This window comes from Limulus polyphemus, unplaced genomic scaffold, assembly GCF_000517525.1.
Source record: "Limulus polyphemus unplaced genomic scaffold, Limulus_polyphemus-2.1.2 Scaffold86, whole genome shotgun sequence".
In the NCBI taxonomy this organism is placed as follows: Eukaryota; Metazoa; Arthropoda; class Merostomata; order Xiphosura; family Limulidae; genus Limulus; species Limulus polyphemus.
The window spans coordinates 256,333-281,510 of record NW_013665696.1 but is presented as its reverse complement, the minus strand read 5'-3'; the positions used below and the strand labels follow the sequence as shown (position 1 = coordinate 281,510).

The 25,178-nt window shown below is 29.6% G+C and overlaps 1 protein-coding gene across 3 annotated transcripts; it reads left to right on the top strand.

Annotated features, from left to right (window-relative positions):
- Nucleotides 1–1,336: 1,336 nt before the first annotated feature.
- Nucleotides 1,337–24,035, top strand: LOC106468209 (adapter molecule Crk-like). 3 transcript variants are annotated; one of them, XM_022397115.1, is made up of 9 exons: nucleotides 1,337–1,523; nucleotides 6,537–6,664; nucleotides 6,956–7,078; nucleotides 11,029–11,182; nucleotides 12,220–12,270; nucleotides 13,851–13,982; nucleotides 16,666–16,773; nucleotides 19,416–19,493; nucleotides 20,067–24,035. In XM_022397115.1, the coding sequence occupies exons 2-9, from the start codon at nucleotides 6,630–6,632 to the stop codon at nucleotides 20,202–20,204; spliced, it is 819 nt and encodes a 272-aa protein (XP_022252823.1). In that variant the 5' UTR covers nucleotides 1,337–1,523; nucleotides 6,537–6,629; the 3' UTR covers nucleotides 20,205–24,035. The 3 variants fall into 3 exon arrangements, with proteins under 3 accessions (XP_022252823.1, XP_013784079.1, XP_022252830.1); XM_013928625.2 differs by having other exon boundaries at nucleotides 1,337–1,534; XM_022397122.1 differs by lacking the exon at nucleotides 6,537–6,664 and having other exon boundaries at nucleotides 1,337–1,534.
- The last annotated feature ends 1,143 nt before the right edge of the window (nucleotides 24,036–25,178 follow it).

Here is a 25,178-nt window from a genome sequence, read left to right as displayed (position 1 = left end):
GGTATACAATGACGTTCAGACAGCCACTCGGATACTGTTGAAGAGGTACTACTGTTGGCTGTCTCAAAAATATCAAAGCCAAAATGTTGTTGTGATATACGAGCTTATCATGTGTTTTACCACCATCTTTAGTGATGTAGAAAAATTTTAAATATTTGTCTAGTTTTGGCATAAAATTCGTAGCCCGGAAAATCGTTGAAATTGTTTAGTTCTAGTTGCCGTGCGTTTTTGAAATTCTCATATCAGATAATGCCTACTTTACCTGCAAAAAAGCTGCAGCATTCTTTATCTGGTTAAGTAGATGATGCATATATGTTCCAGCCGACGAATGTTGTGAGAGAGTGACCAATCACTTTGTGACGCCATCGTAAAAGAAAGAATACGAGCTTATATCGCGAATAGTTCTGTAGATTAATCTAGAGAGAATAAATCCTGAATTTCTATTCACGAATCCAGTCGAGGCGACTGTCTAAATGTATATGCAAGATTGCAACTTTCTCCACAACCTTCTTGTTTGATCTTCTCCTTATTAAATGAATATATCTGATACTTGCGTTGAAATCAGTTTATCTGAGAATATCACACTGTTATATAATTAACCCACTATAAAAAATAATTCAATAAATCGTCGCTATTTCCACCTATAATAATGAGACGTATCTTGTCTTCAGAAAACATTCTGACGTTAAATATGAATAGCAAGCTTTACTTAAAGTCACAAAAAAAATTGGTTAATGACCAATCCACAAAAAAACTTAGGAATAATATTCCATCATATGCATCAAAACACTGATCTGTAGATCTCGCTTCGTCACTATAAGGTTTTATATATCACAATAATTTAGATGTTATAAATAACTGACGTAAGTTAGCGTTTTGACTGCAGCTTTGTGTGTTGCATACCTAGACGACGTAATGAGCTTCAGTAGTGAGCGAAAGACCATGTTGGCAGTGGTGTTTAGGCGAAACGTGAAAAGGTTCTTGTAATTGAAATTTTGTATAGGGCCAATTAACAAAGATCTGTTAAAAATTATTATTAGTTATACTGTAATATAATATCAAGTAAAACGCGATCTATATAGCTCACTTCGACGACATAATTTGTTATATAAAATAATAATTAAGCTCTAGTTTCTTGCTGTAAGTTAGTAAATATGTTTTTTTTTTCTCGCTTTCTTGCGTAACAAATAAGGTAGTGGGAAAATTGTATTGACGTTTCATAAAAAAACAAAAACAACAGAAAACCATAACAATAAGGTAATACTTTTTTTATTTAGAATCCAGAAGGAATGAGTTTATGGAATACAAATTTACAGATGGCTCTGATACGCGTCGATCAGGCTTAAGTTAGAGAACTAGGAGGGGTGCAATTATACAATTGCTTTCAACAATTAAAGTGATAGCGTACTACTACTAATGGTAGTACGTAGAATATCGTGAATTCATAGGATTGTATATGATGGAATTGAAACTACGTTCTAATTTTTATAATTTGTAACATTTATGAGACATACACTGACTCAGTAAGTGTCTGGTAAGGAGTAGATACATTAATTTCAGTCTTTAGATTAAAATTAAAAATAGACTAAACAAATTTGTACTACTGCTAGTAGTAGGAGTAGTATAAATTCGTTTAGCCTATTTTTGAGTACTACTAGTAGTAGTAAAGTTGTAGTGACTATTGTACTTCCTATAGCACAAAATCCACGTAAGGCGTTTCTTACATTTAGTGATTTACATGGATAATCTTCGTTGTCACTAGGCATTAACTTAATGATTAAGTCCGAGGAATAAAATCCCATTTTCCCTTCTCTGTACAGTATAACCAATACGTCAATACGAAATTTATTTGTAATCCTTTTACTTTTACATACTATATTTCACCTTATGAAAACAGCTTTTAAATGTTTTGTGGAGAGTTATTTTAAAAGGGAAATGTAAATTAAGTACCTTACATTTGACGAATTTTCCAGTTTGAATGGCAATGTCATTATTATTCTTTTAATATATAAATATGATAATGAACAGAGCTGATTGTCAATTTTAATATAAGTTATTAAAATAATTCTTTATAAATAAAATTAGGAGTAGGTGTAAGAAGTTGAAGTATTCGATTAAAATAGTTACAAGTTATACCACTACCAGTTTTGCATTATGCTTATTAGTAACATTGCATACAACTACAAAGAAAAACAGAAGTAATGTTTTTCTTACAAAAATACCAAGTAATGAGTGATTGTTTATAATATCACAGTTTTCATGCCCAAAGTCAAGGTAGATTATTGTAAATGTGAGAGATTGTATATAATTTTTAATAATACTAAGTATTAAGAACTTCATAGTATTGCTAGCTAGTTTGGTCTGTAAAAAAGACTTGCCTGCTGTTACAACTATAAGACTAGTATCTTGTTTTCTTCAGCAGCCATTTCTTTATTATTTTTTTGGAGGCTTTATTGTGTGTGTGTGTATATAAATTAAATATAAAGTAATAACAAACCTCCCAGTAAAACCTTTAATATCCCTAAAAAAAGTTATTTTCATTCTCATCTTTTATTTCCTTTTTTTTAATTCTTAAAATAGACCAGGAACATTTAAAAAATAATCAGTTTGAAGGTAAATTTTAATTGTAAAACGAAAATATTGCCACAGAATTTCTGATACCATTAGTACAATATTATCGATGAATTTATTGTAATTATTAAATACAGGTATGTGGAATTATAATGATTTTCCAGGAGTTTTAATTGGAAGAATAATTCAGACTTCACTGTCAGCATTATTAGAGTTTTTATGGTAAAATCTGTGGCATTACACACATTAAAGATTTTTCGTTGAAATTTTATATATGGGTGGAGAAATTCATATTTATTATTATTAATTAGTCAAGCATAAGTCATTAGAATAATTCTTTATAAATAAAACTATGAGTTGGTGTAAGAAGTTGGAATATTCTTTTAAATTATTTACAGTATTTTGGTTTGTGAAACTACAATTTGTTTTTTATTTTTAGGAAAGAAACCTTTAAAAATCCTTTATTTTCCTTGTAATAATATTGCTATGCTAATCATTTAGCAATTATAAGAACTTATGAGTGAAAGTAAAGAAAAATGTAATAATATGTCGACTACACTATTTGCTACATACAGTACCTGTGAGTCTTTTGCCCAATATCAGGGGGTCATTAGGCTGGCGGCCTAATGGTGGTTAGGGCATTCTACTCGTAATCTTTGGGTCATGGGTTCAAATCCCTGTCAAACCAAACATGCTCACCCTTTCAGCCATGGGGGCATTATAATGTGATGGTCAGTCCCACTATTTGTTGGTAAAAGAGTAGCCCAAGAGTTAGCAATAGGTGGTGATGACTAGCTGCTTTTCTTCTAGTCTTTCAATTAAGGATGGCTAGTGCAGATAGCCCTCATGTAGCTTTGCGCAAAATCCAATACAAACAAAGAAACATATTAGGCTGGTTGAAATGTGAGAGACATAATAGTGGCCAAGATGCACTTCATATCGTTAGTTGTTTGATCAAGAACTGTTTCAAGGTGAACTGGATTAAGTTGAGGAACTTTAATTTTTATTTAATTCATTACAAATCAGAATTAGCTTTATGATTTTTACTGACATCAATTTATATATTTATTTTAACACTTTATATAAAAATGACACCCTTTTATTTATATTTACATTGAAAATAGACCTGATGTGTTAAGGCATTGACTATGGTTGTTTCAAAGTGTAACTATGATGGTAGAAACAAGTACTTCCTTTAAAATCTTTGTTATTCATGACCATGTTATGAAGTTGCTGTCATGTCTCATCCGTGTTACAAAAATTACTCACAATATTTTCAACAAAGTATACGTATGTCAAATTCTTAGTTTCACTTGTGGTTGTTCGGGCATTTTTAGTGCTGCAAAGTAAATTTCAGTTTTACTTCAAAATTCAATATTATGAGCTTTACCATCACCTTGTATTAAGTGCTTACTGCATGGATGGTTTGAACAGGTCTTTAAAAATGAATCACAAGCCAATTCTGTTAATTACTGTTTTCAAGTAACAGTTGTAGTCTTTAATCTTGGAATATTTTATTCCAAAATCAAATTATTTTAAGACTTGTAGTGCTTAGCCATAACTGACCATTTCAGTATTAGCTTTCTGAGCTAAATGTTATGGTATATATAAAAAAACGCATTCTTATATTTACTAGAACACAACATAAACCTTTTTTTTTTGAAGTACCACTAAGGCACAGTTATCAAACATTTTTAGGTGCAAGTAAAGGTTTTTGAGTGTCACAAAAGTAAATAAATACATTTCCCCAAAAAGTTTTTAGTCACCTTTTAATGTTTTTTTTGGTTGTCTTTAAATACATGAACATTCACAACAAACATCTTCTTTTGTAAGTTGTAGTTTTTTATCTGGAAAGTTGAGCAAATACTGCCATATGGCTGAAACATAAAGCTCAGTAGGTGTGCCTAGACATATAAATCTAAATTTATATCTAACTAAGCAGTCGTGGGTGAAAATATCAAAGGAAAAACATTAGCAGATGTGAAACACACATGTATACTTATTACATCAAATGACACACCAGGAAATTAAAAATTAAAGATGAAAATTAAAAATTAAGAGTTGTAGTCAAATGGGCCATTTGGATCTCCCTTTTTTGGGTCATGTTAGTGGTTACACTATCTTTGTAATTAAGTATTTACATTTCATTGTGTGTAAGATACATTCATCCAGTTTAAGAAAATATTTCTTGATATATGCCTTAATATTTTTATATGTTAGCTTTGAAATGTTTAGAAAATAACACTGATTTAACCATGTGCTGTTTTTTTATTGTTTATTGGTGGAATTAAAATTTGTGAACATGAACATTACAGGTAATACTAGCTGTAAGCTTTGGAAACCTAGATACAGAATGTCTCTTGTAACAAAAGTTTACAATAGATTTAGTAACTTCTTGAATGGTTTGTCTGATGAAGTGTCAGTGTATATAACGTATGAATTATCTTAACATTATTTTCAGTAGATGTATGTATATTAGGGTATGAAAGGGTATCTTTAACGTGGAATTTTTAGCTTTTGTGGGTGAGAATGATCTCCTTGGTTTCTTTTTCTCATTTTATTTTTACTTAATGTACTATACTTTAGAACTGTCATTTTATGTAGTTTTCTTAGAATTAGTCATGCTTTTATCAAATCATTTACAGTAATGATTTTTCAATTTGATCAATGCTATATTGTAAAGTAGTGCTGTTCTGTAGTACTCTTATGTAACAAATCATTTTACAAAAAAAAGCACCTGTTAGTGTGATTAAATCAAATTATCCCAATGTAAAATTCAAGAAATACTTTTGTATATGAAAAATTAAGACGAACTTATAGAAGAAAAAATATTTCATGGCATAAAAAGTCTGTCATTTTTCATTTGTAGATACATAATGAAAAAATTAATAGATATTTACTTAGTGTAGGTATCATGAACCATGGTAGTGGTTCATAATAGGGATTGACCATTTGTTCTTCATTATTATATAATATTGTTCCACAAGCCTACAGCAAAAATGGCTGTGAGTATTTTCTTAATGTCTTAAAGCCATAATATTTAGGAGAGTCAAAATAGGGATTTGTAGCTTGAGGAAATAATGTCAGCACTATATCTCAAACCTTAAGCTTCTTTGTTCATTTTTTTTTTGCAATTACATTTTCACTTCAAGCTACCTATCATGTTTTCGTAATTTTTTGAAGATCCCTTATTCCCCCCCCCCCCTTTAGATTTACAATTTGTAAAAATCTTAGAGGTAGTGTTTTGGTTATCTTGGAAATCTTTTATAAATGGGAAACTACCTGTTATGTTTTAACATTTTGGTCTCTATACTGAGACATTCTTCAAAGATTATAACCTTCTGAGCTATGATATTTTTAATGATCATTTATTAACATATAAATTAGAAATTGATACCAGTATTACTACATGTAGATATTTCAATTATTTATTAAGTGAAAGTGATCCTCATGCATTTTATATTTTTAGCATTGTTTTTTAGAGGCTTAGAATATTGTTCTGGAAAAGAAAGTATCTTGTAATTATACCTAAATGTTATCCACTATCACTATAGGAATTAAAAATGACCACCAGCATCTCTTACCATAAGCTATCACATTATCTATTTATTTAGTTTAGTTTTGAAGGCTTGAAAATATTTAAAACTACTGTTGACAATACATGTCCACGTAAGGTGTGTATGACAACATTAATCTTCAAACATAACGTACATGGCTATTGCAATATTCAAGCAATTAAGGAACTTGACACAAAGGGTCAGTAGCAAGGATCTCTCATTTCTATGGTATGCCACGTGTCTTTAAAAAGATTGTGTACTTTGGCATGTTTTTTTAGTGTTTCACTATAAGTATTGCTCATACCAAAGCTGGGAGTGCTATCATATCAAATATCGTGATTAACTATATTTTTATTTTCTCACTTCAGTGTTTTAAATAGTTTGACATTTCTGGTATTCCTTTTTCAGTATCTGTAAACATACAAGTGATTTGTGTATGGGTTGATAGTGTCCAGACTGAAGCACAGGGGATAATCAAGCTAAAACCGGGGTCAAATAGAAATGGCTGGGAATTTTGATGCATATGATAATTACAGGTTTGTCTACAATAATGTTACAAATCCATTCCATTTTGCTTTAATTACTGATGTTTGTTTAGAGCACTTTGTTTTTATTTCTTGTTTTGACAAACTGCAAGAATTAGCTTATTGAATAGAACATTTAAAAATTTCCAAGTCACATAATAAAATAATTGAAACACATCACTATTAGATAAAATAGTCATATTGAACTTAAAATAAAAGTAAATTCAGTGAGTTATGAAGCATGTACTTTTTCTAGGGATTAGTGTTACATGCTCTTAAAAATGGATTAATATATGTTTGTAGTTGGTATGCTGGAGCTATGTCCAGACAAGAAGCAACAGACATACTAATGTCAACAAATGAAACAGGAGTATTTCTGGTGCGAGACAGCAGTACGATTATTGGAGACTTAGTGTTGTGTGTAAGGTGAGCATGGGTGTGTTGCTTTTGATTTCTTGGCCACTTCACTTAAAATTTGGACTTACAAAAGACTTCACTATTTCTCAGTGTTTTTATCAAATCTTTGAACATATTCAAAATGATACATCAAAGGACAGAGTAGTAGATGGTGGGTGAGGTGCATTTAATAAATGGGCAAAAATAAATTTATTATTTGTACATTTATTTTGCAATAAAAATATCTTCAAGTACTATACTGTTTTTAGGAGAAAAACATTTTGCTTTATTTTGTGATTTAGTATGGTAGTTTTAACGTTAAAGTAGCATTATTGTCTGCTTTTGCTAATATTTAGGACAGTTCCATACTCTGAAAGTATCTTTCAATACCAGACCAATCTTTAAGCAACAAATTGTTTTAGTATATTGTTTTGCATCATTAATTGCATGAAGTATTGCAGAAATAATTTTGATGAAAGAATGTGCTCAAAACTTTTAGGGCTAAAATACTACTATGTTAAATAACATCTCAAGATTTTTTTATTCCAGTAATGATTGTAAGACATTTTTTATTTCTAATATTTGACATGGGAAATATTTAAATTAGAATAACTATTATATAAGTGCAGCATATTGAATTAAAGTAATAAATCAAGCTAGTGAACACTATTATCTGTGTAACCAATTGTACAATCACACATTTTGATGATTTTTGTTTGGTTGGTTTATTCCACATGTTTACTTTTTTTTAATGAATGAGGATTTGTCACATTGATATCCATACAGCTGAAAATAAACCGTCAATTCTTTTGTAATTATTACACTCTAACCTAGCTCACTAGGTTCTTATGTTTGTGAACACGTTTCTGGAGGTGGACTGTATGATATTTGAGTCAGCAAGGAAAATGATGCTCTGTTACATGCAGGATATGGATCCAACAAAGAATATTCCCTATGGATAGAGTATTCTGCCAATTCTATTCCACCTTTTTTCAATGAAGGACTAGAGCACATGTCACATGGTTTCTCAGATATTCTTTTCATTGGGTAAATTAGCTCAAGAGACCAGCATCCATTCTTGCAGGCCTACATAATGCAGTAGAAATTATAGATGACACCTGTGATGACTTGGACTGAGAGTATTGATGAAACATGGTGTGCAATCCTGTTCAGTTTGATAAAAAATTAAAAGTTTTATTTCTATCAAGATAAATGCAGTATTGCAACAATGTTTAGTTGTACTTATGTTCTGTTAAATATATTTAACATGTTTTGTTAAAATAGAAATCCTTTTGTAGAGACTTCACCATCTTATACTACTTAGTCCTTTTGTTATTTCATGCTTATTTCAAAGAAAAATGTAATAGGAAATCACACACATAAATGACCAGTAGTTATGTCTATTTCTGAACATTTTTGTTTTTTAACTTAAAGGTATAAAAGAGTATTTTAAAGGAATCACCAGCCTCGTGTAATAGTAGCACATAAGGTGGGATTGCTAACAATGTCTTAAACTTCCAGAATGTCCAGTATGTTCAAGACTTTAACAGACTGACTCTGTTTTAATTTTTGTTATGAAGGTAATTATGATTTCAACACATTAGTGTTTGCTTGTAGCTGTAATTTATAGCTAAAAAATGCCCACATCTGCAGAAAAATAATGAACAAAATAAAGCTCTTAGCTATGTATTTAGATTTATTAAACACAGTGTAATAAGTTTACATACTTTCTAACTTCAGAACACTATACATACTTGCTTAACATGTTACTTAACATGTTCAAACATAAAATGAATACTATTCATTGTAGACCAGTAATTCTTAATAGATATACCAATGAAACCATGTGGAATAGAAATCCATGGTCACCAGAGGTTTCTATTTGTTCAATGTAGCCACTGTTCATGTCAGTAATGCTGTGCATCCTTGGATGAAGTAACAGACAACTGAAAGTTATCCAATATTCAAAATGACTACATGCTGTCAGTTGGAATTTGTCAAGTCTGTAAATGTATATGATGCTTCACAATATACAACTGACTATGTGTCAGGTTTTGAATATGGGTTGCAGATTCTTTACAGTAGGTGTCTGTGACTTGTTGGGGATAAACTTGAACAATAAACAGACAGCACACAATCCACTTGTTTTAAAATAATATATTCAAAACAAGTCAAACATATGTACAAAAATTTTTTACACTATGGGATGTCACAGTTATATCTAAAACTCTCAATAGTTCTCTTTTCTTGTCAAAAGTCCACACAGGCTGTTTCAAGTACTTTAGAACCCAATTGACAAGATTAATTATTTTTCTCTACTGTTTCTTATTATACAATCTGGGATAAATTCACTTGTTATTCCATGGGTTACCACAGTTGTATCCAGAACTTCAATAATTGTCTCCTTTTCATCAAAGTCCATACAGGTGGGTTCAGTTACTTTAGAACAGCCTTTGACAAGACAAATTATTCTCTTTATCTCTGTTATAACAATACCACTGTGAAACTCACTTTAAATATTACCTGTTATGGCTAAACAAACAATTACACAGACTAACTTCACTTTCACTAACTGAACATTTTCTTACTTAACTTGCACTTACTTGGTTGCCTATATATATATATTAACATTTCCCAACTGAGGCCTAGGACTTTTTACAAACTATGAAACACTATGGTGTAACAATACTCATTTAAGGCAATGACAAAAATACAGGTTTGAGTTATGTGATGTCAAATTACAACAATTGAACTACACACAACATACGACTCTTACCAAATTACATAACAAAATTTGTCATAACTATCACCTTCGAAATAATTGATTTTAACACTTTTGTAATGAAAACTAAATAATCATTAAATATTAGATCACTAAATGAACTAAGTAATAACTAAACAGTCTTGTATATCCAACACTATGTATCCCCATAGCCAAAACCTGAGTTGGCCATCTGACAAAGGTGCAGGCCACCATTGATATGAATGGTGGCACATTGAGCAAAAAGCACCATTCAGTGAAAATTTTTGGTCATTGCTTCCATTAGTGGACATCTTGGTGTATAATAGACCCAGAAGTTTCATATGGATGTTGAAAATTGAATGTTTCGAAGTTCCTGAAATGTCAATGTCTTAATCTCGCGTGTCCATAGACCTAACAAAAAAATCTTTATTTCTGGTTTCTGATCAACCCCGTTTTAATACTTTGCCCCTAAATATTTTTAACTGTTTTTTGAACTAAGATTTTTACATTAACTTAAAAATCGAAACAGCTTTTTGAATCCTTGTAGTGGTTGAAAGATTAAATAGTGACCTTCAATAGTCCATCTCTACAATTAGTGTAGAGAGAAGTATGTTCATTTGGCTATTGTCATAACTCCTTGCAATATTTGTAATACATCTGCACTGTTCATGAGACTAACAGTAACTACATGTCCAGTCAAAACCATCTGTATTTTAACATGCAATGATGCACAGTTACAACAGCATTTAGCCTACAGCCCAAGTTTTTCAGTTGGACTTAAAAAATTGATTTCTTGGATGTCCTAGACTTTCTGCATTTGCAGCTTAGTGGAATGGCTGTTTGATGATCATGGACATATATTCCTCGTGATCTCGTCAGTTTATTCACCAAGGATTATTGGTCCACGACAGGTAGTATACATTTTATTGTAGTTCAAACACACCAAAAACTCAGCACATAAGCTTTGTCTTTTTTTGTGGTATCGCTTCAAAACATAAACGTAAACTTTCTAATTTGTGTTAGCTGTTGTTTATTAGGTCTTTGTATATTAATTCAAGTGAGATAAATTATTTTGAAAAATAATACTGTTGTAACAACATTGATAATTGAAGACTTGTGGAAAACATGGTACATATACATTCAGTGTTCTGTGAAGCAATTAAATTATTTTGCTTATTGTGTTTGATAACAGCTTCTTTCACCCTTCAGTTTTATATAGTATGTTTTTTCTCTGTAGGGAAGACAATAAAGTCAGCCATTACATTGTTAATAAGATCCAAGAGGGTGATCAAGTTCGATACAAAATTGGAGAGAATTCATTTCCTGATGTTCCTTGTCTCTTGAACTTTTATAAACTTCATTACCTAGACACAACTCCTCTTACTACACCTGTAAGTTTTTTTTTATCACCTGAAACACTGCCATTGTAAATTTTGCTACTGTGGCAAAGTTCTCATAAGACTTGTAGTATTGCATATAATTTTTGTTAAAATTTTGGAAATTTACGTAGTTATTCTCCTACAAATGTAAGTTAATGTACTGTCTTTCCTGTAGACCTAAAATAGTAACAAATTTTGTATCTCATGTGTCATGTTAATATTCATATTTTAAGCTTTTTTAGTAAGGCTCTAACAAAGAGTAGATTTTGACCTTTAAAAGTTTGGATTACATTACTGAATGATGGCTTGAACCTTTGATAGTATTAATGTGCATAGTGTACTGATTATGTTACCATAACTACTAGCTTATATTTGATTATTTTACAGGTAGTACATATAACTAAAGTAAAATATTCACATGGGATTAAAAAATATGTATAGAACAGTAAGCATATTTTAATAAAAATAAAAAGTACACAGTGCTCACGTATATGTATTTCATGCTACGTGTAACACTTATAGCTACATACGGTAAGCTTGTTTTACAAGAGCACTGTACTGTGGCCAATTAAATGAATTGCAGCTGAACTAAGCAAAACAAATCTTTATTTAACAGTCACCATTCCAACTAAGCTAACAATCATATTCTTTTTAACACATTGTTGATTACTTAAACACACCTAATAAAGATGATAATAAATAAACAACACACAGTAACACTGACATTTAATTAGAAAATAAATACAGACCCTCAACTATAAGAGAAAGTTACATTTGAGTGTGTTATCATCAGTCATATTGTATTCTAATTAAGCACATAGAGAGGGAGGAAGTGTTGAGTTACATCAGTGCTCTTCTTTCAACATTAATGGGGAAAATACCATTTTGATTTTAGGTACAAACATTTCTTGACTTTAATAGTATAAACACAAACTTAAAATAATTGGTCTGTGCTCTTTTGTAAAAGAATTTGTAACAAAATATATACGTATGTATGTGTTTAGGAAGTTTTGATGAAATATGACGAAGATGAAACTTATTTTATGTAGGTTCCTAGAAAACTTGAGAAGGTTAAAGCTAAATATGACTTTGATGGAAGTGTAAGTTTTTAATATCTGTTTTTGTTTTTTGTATTCTTAAAAGTTGTGGCATAAGTGAGCTGAAAAAAAAAATTGCAGTAGACTAAGATGTTATGAAAACTTTAGTAGGTTTTTCCAAACTTTTGATTTGTTCTCAGTATTGAAAAAATTCTGTACATGGACGTAGTCTCCGTGGCATAAGAAACTAAATGTTAAGTTTAGTCTTTTTCCCATTGGTCAGTTATTTAGACTTTTTTGTTATATTTATTTTGGTTATTTAGACTTTTTCTATGTAGATAAACATTGAAATAGGAAAAGTTGCCAGCGCTGGTTGAAGTTCACCCTGTGCTGGCTTTTTTTTTTGCATTTTGGCTACTTAAATGTCACAGTTAGTTGCCAATTCAACTATTGGTGTGTGTATATTTGTCTCTCTTTATATATACATACATATATAAACTAACTAAACCAATGTAACATTTAAAAGCTATATATTTTCTGTTTATACATGCTTGGCTCCTCTAATTATATTTTATTTTCACTGAAATGAGGCTCTGAAAAAGGACTCCGAAATAGATCTTTTAGTTAATATAGATTTCCACATAATTAGTTTTTATTTTAAAATTCCCATATTTCTTTTACCCCGAGTATTTTGTAATGATAAAGGATACTTGCATTTGTAAACAAAATTAAAAATTTATTAAATGATGAAATGTACTTACAATGGCTATTTTAATGATATTGGTGAGTTTAAAAAATCATTAGGGAAGTTTTAGATAATGATTGCTTAGTGAAATTATTTAAATAAAAAATAATTGTAATTAAGGCTCATTTTTTAATGACATTTCACTTTCATACATGTATAATTTTCTAGTAAATAAAATCTTGAGTTGAGAGTTTTAACCCAATCATCCAAATATGAACTGCATGTATCTGTATAAAAAGTAGATAAATGATAGCTTATTAAAACAGACAGATGTTTTCTTATTACTGTACATTGCATATGATGATCTACATGAATTGGATGTTATAGATATCTTTTCTTTCTTCAGCTGGATAAGAGAGAAGTCACATTTGTTTACATTCTCCTTTGTTTTTGATACATATATTTTTTTCATCCTTCCACTGTGTAAGGAAAAGTCAGGATTGTCTATGTGCTTAATAGTGTATACTCTTTACTTTTATGCATATATATATTTTCATGTTTTGGCTGTGAATTGCCCATAGTAATGTTGATTTTTTTTAATAGTTGTTGACTATGTAATTTTAAAGCAAGTGGTAGAATGGTTTTTTCATTCTTAGTGACTTTCTTTACAAGAAAAATAGTACTGTTTTAATCTAGCTTAGGTTATTAATATATCTTAAATAACTAATAATGACAAATAAAAATATTGAAAAATGAAGTACAGTATTTAATAGCGAATTTGAGTAATATTAATAAAAAAAATTATTAAAAAAATATACACTTTTGTAAGTTGCCAAATAGTGTAGTATATTTTTGCTGCCATAACATAAATTCAGAAAGTAACTTTTTAAAATAGATATAGAAAGGTGCTATTTTATAGTATAATTGTAAAAACTAAGTGCAGTTTTTCATGTAACAGGGAGATCCTGATGATTTACCATTTAAGAAAGGAGAAATCTTAACAATCTTATCCAAAGATGAAGAACAGTGGTGGACAGCCAAAAACAGTGTGGGTCAAAAAGGATCTATTCCTGTACCTTATGTTGAAAAGGTAAGCAATAATAAAGTAATTAACAATGTTTAAAGGTTTTTATGTTCTTAATTTGTTACTGACTGCTGAATGAATTAGTAAAAAAATCAGAGAAGTCTTTACTCTTACTGTGCCTTCACAAAAACCGTATCTTTCTTTAAGTGTTTTACACTCGCAAAAAATAAACCTATCATTCTATAGGTATTTGAAGAATTTGTAGCATTCTGCCACAATTTAATTCTTTGTATTTTTAGCCAACATGAGGCAGCTAATACATAGTTGAACAGAGTTGTTTAAATATTTGTTTAACAACAAGTAAAAGCTTGGAATGTTACTTTGAGAAAATAACCTTTTCCTATAGAGAAAAACTTTTGTACCATGGTTGGTAAACTTAACATTGCTGTTAGGATCTGCTACTAGACTCTCATCATACAATAGAATATAAATATCAGTTAGGGTTTATAAAGCATCCAATACTTTGGAACTCCTGAGAGATGTGTTAGTTACCTTGTGAACTTAAAATGAAGAAAGCAATGTTATCCATGCTCAAAAATCTATTTTAAGTGAAAAAATGTAATACAGGGTAACTCATTACCGTAATTGTTGTAAAGGGAATATTTTGTTACTCGTGGGCTATCTTATCTATATTTTTAATGTTGAACTGAGGAACATCACATAATTAATACCTCCTGTAATTAGACAAGTTAACAAAAACATCAGTGTCATTTCATTTTCGCACTTGGTCGGGACAAACTGACCATAAAAACAAGTTATTGAGGTCATTCACTGCTCTTACTTGTGTTTAGTCTTAATAAGGCAGAAAGGTAAGGTCATATAGGTTCATTTACTTTTCTACTTATTATTTCTGGACTTTGAGGAAAGACTATAGCTTATGAGTTTGAACCATATATGTTAATGTTCATGGTAGTTATATATTTCACAGGTGAATATGAATTTCCAATGTAGTAGTCTATGTTGAAAATATAAGTACCTCAGGTGTCATGCTCTATACATATACATACACACACACAGGTATTAAGTTAATTTTTAATAAAATGTATTAGAAGAAATATTTTTTAAGTGCTGTTTTAATCTTTTTGATTGATCAGTAAAATATTTAACCAATCAAGTTGTAAAAAGTAAGCCCAGCTTATAAACTCCCCCCCCTTTTTTTTTCCTGAAGAGGTTGTTATGAAAATTGTATGTCCTATTCCCTACCTTGTGAATTTTCTTACTCAGTTCGGATTACATTAGGGACAGGTACTTATTTCAAATGTTATAGAATTAAGTTATGTAAGTAAAGAATTGGGAAAATATACAAGTAACTTGTATTTATAATTATGAATATAAAACATTTGGGGAATATGCCACAAAAGGATCTATAGGACATGTTTTTGTTTAGGTTAATTAGGATCAAGATATTAGTGTAGTGTATGCTTAATCATTCTTCAGCAAGAAGTGATAACACCATGAATTTTTATTAACTTTTAAGATTTTTTTGCAGTAATATTTAGTACTGGTCATGATCAGTAGTTTTAACAACCACACTTTGTTTTTTTTTAAACTTTGGCTTCTATGGTCTAAAGTTAAGTGACCTCAGGGATGTCCAAAGTCTAGTATTTTGTAGATCATCAGAATTAACCCTGAGAAAAAGGCTTAACCCAGACAGTTAACTTTGAAGTAATTCATGTCCTTCACAAGTGTAGTTAAACTCTTTGACATTTTTTTAATCCATTTTGCTTGGGAATTGTTAATGAAAGTCTGTTGATATTATGGTTTTTAACACTTCTACCCTTATTAACACATTTAACCCTTTGGCATGTATTTTTGGGGACCAGGGAAAAATTAATAAGAGTGACAAAATATGAGAAATTTATACTTGATTTATTTATTATTGTATATTTTAGCAAAGAAAGCCTCTACAAACCATATATCATTGGATTACATGTAAAATACACCCATGAAAGTATGCCTATATGGTCCCTATAAGTAGTAGGCATACCAAGTATGCTCCTATGGTTAATAAAGCAGACTTGTAAATAACTTCAAAAATTGGTATAAAGTTTGCTTTACATCAGTAAATACAGGGTTTGTAAAATAAATAAATAAAAAAACACATTCTGATGTAATTCCTAAGGTACATTGATTTTCTGACCAAACATTTAAGGTTATCTGGTGTTTGCATAATTTTGTGAAGACTTGAAGTCATAAGTGAAAAAAACAACACTTTTTATTGTAATTGCAGTGTTAATAGTTGGTTTTGTATAAAGTAATAAAACAAAGTACACTATGTTTTGTGATTTGTTGTAATTATATGTATATAATTAAACAGCAGCACCTACATTTTTTTTTAATAAATGCATATGAATATTTTTACCATTCATAAAAACAGATGTTGTAAATATTAATGTAATTATCAGAAATAAGTACTTAGCCTTAGAGCAAACTTTTGATGCTGTTTCTCTAAATTGAAAACTATATAAATTATAGATGTGTCATATTTCTGCAAAAGTGATGGTAATTCATCGTGATCAATGAAATTAATTACATAAAAATTTTCCATATTCCATTTCTACTGCTTCAGTACTTTTCTTGTCTGAATATGTGTCCTATACATCTTTAATTATATATAAAAGGTAAAACGTTCTTGTGTTTTCTTATCATAAAATTAATACCTTGTACATAAAGAAATGGTTTGGTTTAGATCGATGAAAGTCGTTCTTTGTCTCCTGCTGGTTGTGGATCTAGTCGTGCATCACCAAACTTTCACTCTTCTAAAGAGTTGAATAAGTACAACACACCAAATATTCAGGTAAGGTCTTATAATGTTGGATCAAGTCAGACCGCCTTAATTGATATTCCATGTTGTGTTTCCATACCTGTTATTTAGTAGATATGTTGTGCTTGTTTCTGGTGAGTCTTGTCAAATGTACAGTTTAATTGTATTCATTGTGTAATTTCTTCTCCCCTCTTTAGTGGTATATAGTTTAAAATTCTAACTTTAAAAAGAAATTTATATTTGTTTCAAATGTTAAGACTCATCTATAAAAGTTTTTGTTAAATGTTAATGCAGTTTCCCCGAGAAACTGTAAACGATAAACACAACTCAGTACAAATACCATTTATTTTAAATTATATTTGTGTAATCTTGGAGGCTTAAAATGTTTCTGAAAACATTTATCTGTATAAACATAAAAGTAATAGTTTTATGTAGTTCTTGTGTTAAAACATTTGTAACCTAATTTTTCGTACACCAGTTTTATGTAGAAAACTGCTGAAACTATTAAAAAAAAATATTTGTTATAATCATTATTGTATTTTACATATATCTAAATGTAAGGTTTGGTTATGGTAATTGTTCTTAATTATAAACAGATCTGGAGGTCATGGCCTGTGCCATTCATGTTTTCTGGTTGTTGCCCTATTTAATGCTATCAGAAACTATAAATGTGGCTGCATTGGGACTTTCCTGAAGCAGTAGATTAATAGCCAAAACTAGTTAGTAATTGCTATCAGGTTATATTTAGTAATAATAACAACAAGAATTTTACTAATTAGTATTTAAACATAGGTGATAATTTAGGCTGCTAACTTTAACAATGATAAATTGTTTAATGACTACATATTAAAGGATTATAATAATTAGATCTTATTGGCTAAGAACCAATTAGTGGTTTTTCTTTCAAAGCTATTATTGTGATTGGATGTAAAAGATTGCTGTAAAAATTAAGTCATAAAGAGATCACAAATCAAATTATAAAATTATCAGTTTTTTTACAACCGTTTTACATAACTGTGTATCAGCCTTTTATTCCTTGATAAATACTTGTGGGTGAATGTGAAGAAAATGAAATGTATTTTAAGTCAGCTTACACTGGCCTTGATGAAATTCCATCCAACAAATTTAGCTGTGATTATTACTGTAAAAATAAGTTTTGAAGTGTTTTCCAAAAAACCCTAATCTCCAGTAAAAATTATTTAAAACTATGTTCCCCCCTTAAAAAAATTAATTGATATAGCTTTATATAATCAAACTATTTTGAGTTGTTTTAGCTGAAAAGTAACAAATCAAAAGTATATTTCTAAGAAAATTTCTCCTTTTGCTCAGTAGCAGTGATTACATATGTCTTGCTAAGTTCTGCTTTATTAGTTTATTCTTTTTTAATTGCTTTTTAATTCTGAAACTAATGTTGACTACATTTATAATGTGCTTCTCATGCCGCTTTTAATAAAGATCTTAAATACTTTACTTAAGAAGATTTAATTTATTACTGTATTGGCTCAATTATGTAGAATATAAGGCACCCCCATTTTCAGAAACGATGAGAAAGAAAAAACAATTGAATGTTATAACATCCTTTTTTAGGTCCACAAAATCAATACCATAACTGTAAACAGCCTGCAGGTGTATTAGTTGCAAGAATTAGCAATGACCTTGAGCGAACATCTGCTGCTTACGTGTAGGCAGATGCTATCTGGACATTGAGGAATGTGATAGGGTAGAGTAGGGGGAAGAGGCTGTGGTCAGCAATTATGAGTTTTACTACCTAATTATTAATCAAAAGATATTGCCTTATAAATGGCAGTAGCTGTTTACTTGCAGGCCTATAACCATATAGATTGACTCTGATATAACTATTAATTGTATAAGTTGACTTCAGTTAATAAATGGTACATCTGTTGGACATTACTTTTATATTTTGTCAGTTTTTACTACTAATACATACTTAATAATGTGTTCTGTACAAAGTGGGTAATAGTATTAAGTATAACCTTGATTATTGTGGAAAAATATTTTGCTGTTTTAAGAAGTGACAATTGAAAAAGGCTTCACTGATGGCTAATTCCATGTAATTTTAAATTTTTGGGATCTGCTACTCATCCTTGGTCTTTATTCTGTCACTTTTGACATGTAATAGAAACTAATATGCAATATGACTTACAAAACATATTTGTTGTATATTTATTAAACATCTTTATAAGAAGGAACTGTTTGTCAGATAGTACTCTGATGACTTCACTTTTTTGCATTAAAAGCATCACTTGAGATTGTGAACCAGAAAATTCAGAGGTATTTTCCACGAGTTATTCAATTCTAAGAACTTCTGATAAAAATGTACTTAAAGAAAACCACAGTAAAGCTTATAGGTGCAATGAGGTTAGACATTGTATAAATAGTGTGATCGATTCTACTATAATGTTTTATCACATTGATAGTAAAACATAAAACAAGAGTAGACAGGTGTTAAGAAGACAGCTATCGTGTACTGATTCCAACATAATTGCATTTAGCTAATTTATTTTGCTATGATTAGAGGTAGATGATGGCAGTTTGTTTTCAATGAATTTTAATGAAGTTATAAAATAAGATTGTTTCACTGTGATGCATAATTACAGTAAGTGTACAAAAATAATAAGGCTTGAAATTCTAATGAAGAATTTTTTTAATTACAGAGAAAACTGCCAGCATATGCTAAAGTAATACATCCAAGGGTCCCTAATGCTTATGACAGCACTGCCTTAAAACTTGAGGTGAGTATTCATTCACCTTTTATTAGTTAGCAGCATAGTTATAAACTTGTAACTTAGTTCATGAAAAAGAGTGCTTACAAAATTATACATTGTTTTTTAATTTTAATTCATACGTATGCGATTAACGAAGCATTATTATTTCAAGTTAGTCTAGCAGGAATATTGAAGCTAAAGGTTACTTAAACAACTTAGTTATTTGGCTATTAAGTTTAATTAGTAAGTTATAATATTTTACTGTTAGTACATTAATTTTAGGCTCATTCTGAAAGTTAAAATGTTACTGAAAAAGTTATATGCATGTATTTCTTGAGAAGTTTAGGTTTGGTACTTTTAAAATTTCACAAATACAAATCATAATGGAAAATTTTGAGCATATTTATTTATTTTTTACCTTATCAAAGGAACATATAATTAGAAGGTTTGTGTTTAAACCCTGCTGACATTTCTTAGTAGAAATATTTGTTCACTAGCTGTTGTAGTAAATTACACATTGTAGTAAATGTATCATACAAACCTTTGTATTTATAAATGTAAAGATTTTAAATACCTGTTTTACACTTTTGAACTCTCTAGGTTGCTGATATCATCAAAGTAACCAATATACATCAGAGTGGTCAGTGGGAAGGGGAACTCAGAGGCAAGCATGGCTTCTTTCCATTTACACACATAGAGTTCATAGATTCAGAAAACACCGAAGATCATGAGTCCTAACATTGATCGACCACCGTGTTGTAATTGAAGATTGATGCTTTCATTCAAAGCTTTAGATTTGGTGCAGATAAGAAGACCTCCAGATAATAAGCCTAAGAGTGCTTTAAAGATTAAGTACAACATCATTTGTTGTGTTGTAAACAGCTTTTGTTTTTTGCTATAAATAGTTCAGATGCTCAGGGCATTGAAGTTTCTGATTCTCAGCTTCAATTTGATTTAACCTCATTTTATTGGGGGAAGACATTTGTAAGCATGATTATCTTTGTAGCTTTTGTACCTCATAGTCTATTCATGTTCTAGATGATAATGGTGGTGTAGCTTTGAAGCATTATTGAGCAAACAAGTTAGCTGGAATGTATAGGGTTATTGTGTCACAAGTTTACAGGTTCTGAATAGTTTCAAATTGTGGGTGTAATGTAGCACTAAAGAGCTTGATTGAAAATACAAGATGCTAGTAAATCCCATACCAGACTGTATTATAGTAATGATCAGAATCAGTTATTAAGTAAGCAATTTAATGACCAAAAGATTAGTTTCTTTTTTTTCAGTGCCAAATTATACAATAAAATTTGTTGTAAGTGGATGTAGCATGTATTGTTCTATTAAATAGATGATTCAATACATTAGATGTCTATATTGTAATCAAAAAAATATTTATGTTATTCATCTGTCATTACCAGAGATGTCAAGAGGCTGGAATCCTTTAATGATAAACCATTTTATTTGAAACTACTCTGCTATACTTTTTTTTTTTTTTCACTGGACTGTCTTATGGATGAGAATTGAAAATGCTATGTTGCACCGTGTTTTGAACCCATGAATGATATGTTGAAGGTGCTATATAGACTTAATTCAAATAATTAGTAAAATTAATTTCACATGTTTCTGGTAATACCATCTTTTCTTTGTTTTGAGTTTATATATATATATGACTGAAATATGACATGAATACATTTTATCTTGCTTAGGGAGGGAACTTTTAATTAATGGTATGTTAGTATAGGGTATGAAAGGAAAAAAAGAAGGTTTCTGACATGAAATATATTAAGTTGTACCTACTACATACAAACTTATTATAGGTTTACTTTTATTTTTTAACAGTAGTAAAAATTGATTAATGGTTAAGAAAGTCCTTATATTTAGTAAACTAGATAAAGTTTATCGGTTACTTTGAAATGCTTCTGAAAGTGTATTTACATTGCTAGAATTCTGTGTAGAGTTATCGAAAAAGATAATGTTAAAACCATTAGCAGCCTTAATGTAATGTTTCTTCTTACGTTAAACTCGACACAGACTAACGCTTGGCTTTTCACAAGACATCTTTAGGTATATGTTGTGATTTTTTCCATAATTTTTTGTTCTTTCACAAACGTTTTTTAATTAAATTGCTGTATGGTGCTGTTTCACATAGTTTTTTCATTAAGAGACTGTCTACCTTTGTTTAACAAGACATTTAAAGCAGAAACAGTCCAGAAAACCAACTTTGAACCAGTTGTAGTTTTATCTTAAGAGCATAGTTTGATATAATTATTTTTTGTTTATAAATATATTTTTTAACACCCTTGCTAGTATATTTCATATCTCTGTCATGGAAATAATATACAAAACACAAGATTTATATAAAACCCTCCACTACTTACTTGATATTACAGGAGGAGAACAATATTTTTTGGAATTAGAGATTGTCTGCATGATTAGGATTAAACATTTTTTTAATATTGAAAAAAATATTACCACGTGGTAGCTTTTATTAATGGAGTTTGAAGATGTGTTAATCATCTGTGTTTTAAAGGAAGTAATTGTGATGATCATGTTTTTAAAGTCCTTTGGTTATAGTATAAGTTGAAAAAATTTTTAGTTTATAAAAGCAAGTTTTATTAATATTTTAATACTCTTTTAACATTATGCAGTGTAAAAGAGAGAGCATTGAAACATTACTGATAAAACCATATGTGAGTGTAATAAAAACTTACTGTTTATTAAACACAACAACATCAGAGTTATCACGCTTCACTTCGGATCTACAATGTATTCCAAAATGGAAAATAAATATTCTATAAAACAATACATGCATGATGAGTGAACAGAATTCAACAATATATGTGTAGAAGCTAGTACTAAATGACATCAACAGTACATACCTGTTGAAACCAATAATGTACAAGAAGTGTGAATAATGTGAAATTAAGTCACAAAAGGTGCTTGCCTAAAACATAACTTGAAGTACAGTATAATGACATAGATGTTGGTTTCACTTTTTTTTTTTTCCTTTTAGTATGTGTGTGTATTTATCTTTCACTTCAGTTTATCTAATCGGAAAGTGAATATCTTGTAGTGTCCACCTTTATACATAATGTTTAATATTTTTTTAATTTAACAGTTTTTATAAAATAGTCTTCATATGAAGGTTTATTTGTATTAATATGTCTACCACCTATTTCAAAAATTGGTTATTTTTATGAGTATTTTATATATTTGTAGCTGGAAACAAATAATATTGTACATATATAGATTACAAAGATTTTCATGCATAAACCCATCAATTTTTAAAAACTTACTTAGGTAAATTAACAATTACTGCCAAAAATGATGGACAATCACTAAAAACAGTGAATAAAGTTCTTTGCCCGTTTTTGTTAATTTAAAACTGTTTCTTGGGTCCTCCAGTGAGACAGCAGTAAGTTTATGGACTTACAACACTAAAATCTGGAGATTCAATTCCCTGTAGTGGACACAGCAGATAATTCAATGTGGCTTTGCTGTAAGACAAACAAACAAAGCTGTTTTTCAGTTCCTTATAAATTTTGTTCAGTAGGCAGCTTGGTACAGTGTGTTTGATACTGAAGGGAAATTGTATTTATTTATATGTCTGTTTTCCTTCAGAAAAATCTAGAGTTCTAAATATCAGGATTAGATTTGATAAATTTCCAAGATTGTTTATGTATTTTGGAAAGTACAGATAGAAATATGCATTATTAATTGAAAACAAAGGGCATGCTTAATTCTCAGGCTACTTATTAACTTTCAAAATTTCATTAATGACAAAACACTTGTAGACATACAGGAGACTTTTAGAGTTTTGCTTTTAATTTGTGGACGAATAGATTTGTAGAGGAAAATTTACTTCTTTGTTAAAGTTGAAAACAAAAGTATTATTGCTTTTTTGTAAACATCTAGTTTGATCTGGATACTTGTAACATTCTGCTAAATATATCATTTGTGTATTCTTGTAGAATTTATATATAAACATGCCAGTAGTTTTACTTCCCTTCCTATTGTTTTATTCAGGTGAACATTTACTCAAAAGTAAATGATTATGATTGTCACATAGCAGTAACAACTCTGAAGTCAACTGAATAGGTGGAAAGACCTATGTTTTTTTATTTCATGCACTATCTTAAAAGAAAACCTCTAGATAACAATGCATTATCTGCAATAGAAGATAATGTGTGTTTGTTAAAACCAAAAAATGCTAAAAAACAAAGACAAGTGTTGCTAAAGGTTAAGGTAAAAAGTAAAAATTTGCTAAAGATTTAGGTACCATTTGATCTGTTTGCTCTTTAACATGGACTTTATGAGGTTCAGTTTCTATTTTTTAAGTTTACATTGGCTTTGAAAAGAACAGTTTTTGTGCAAATATAGTTATTGCAAAATAAAGTTACCAATATTAGGCTGACAGTTCAAAAATTGGCCTGTTTCTATTTTGAGTAATTGTTAATATTATTTCTGTTCTTTTTGTAAAGTGGGCAAAGTTTAGTTTCTTAATAAGTGTGACTGTATGTCACGAAATTCAAAATACACACAAATATATATATATATATATATATATATATATATGAATGTATGTATGAGCATATGTACATATATATATTATGTTTATTATTATTATTAACTTTGGAAACAAGTCAGTCCAACCATGCAATATGAAAGTAACTACACTGATTGTTAGGTGAACACAGTTTTATTGTAGGACTAGATCTAAAGTATAAAGCCTTTGTAATATTATAAAAAAATTGCTATGTAGAGATTACTATGGGTTGAGTGATTATTTGTGTGGGTGAAAGGTGCAGCTTATGTTAGAATTGACGAGTGAAACTGAAAATGTACCTAGATTTTTAATACACCTACATTACAGCATCCAAGAAGCAGTCCTTTAGATTTTGCTAAGGTTTTTATTATATATATATATAAAAATTATTTTGTTGTCATATTTGTTTAGATATGTTAAAGCAGCTGAAATGACATGTGTGATTTTTACAGCGCAAGTTTCATTTATTTTTTGAATGTAAATGTAGAGACCTTGTTGGATATGAAAGTCTTTCGTAACCAGCACTCAGTTACTTATCACTAACTTTGGTAATGGTTAATTATGTCAGTTCAGTCTTACATCTTTTTGGCCCTATATTCTGTGATTGAACAGATACCTGCCATTATAAAGATGAAGATTCATAAGGCTGTATAAAAATATTATTTATGCTGAAATGATTTTACAGGGAAATATTGAAAATGTCCAGTGACTCATATTTTGAGAATGTGATAACATCATTACAGAAAGTTTTGAGTACACTTTTTAATAAGCATTAGTATGATATTGTTATTATGTTTTTTTTTCCTGTGAATGTATTAATATTTCACTGACTGGTGAAAGTGCTTGTATGTACAATTTCTCGATTTCTGTTCTAGAAATATTAAAGCAAAAGTTGTAGTCTGATAAAGGTAATTTACAGCTAGATAGTTTTTGTTATTAACTAACTAAGATAATGACAAACCAGTGTTATCGAGCATTTGAGAATTTTTTTTCCAAAATTCTATAAGTTATTGTACAAATCTTTACATTACAGTTTGACTCTTATGTAGTTAAAATATTGTGTATATATCATTTTTCCTTTATCTTTCAGTTATGTTAACTCTTGTTATTTCAGAAAAACAATATCAAGAAGTAAATCACTTTGTACTCCAAGGCAACTGTACATG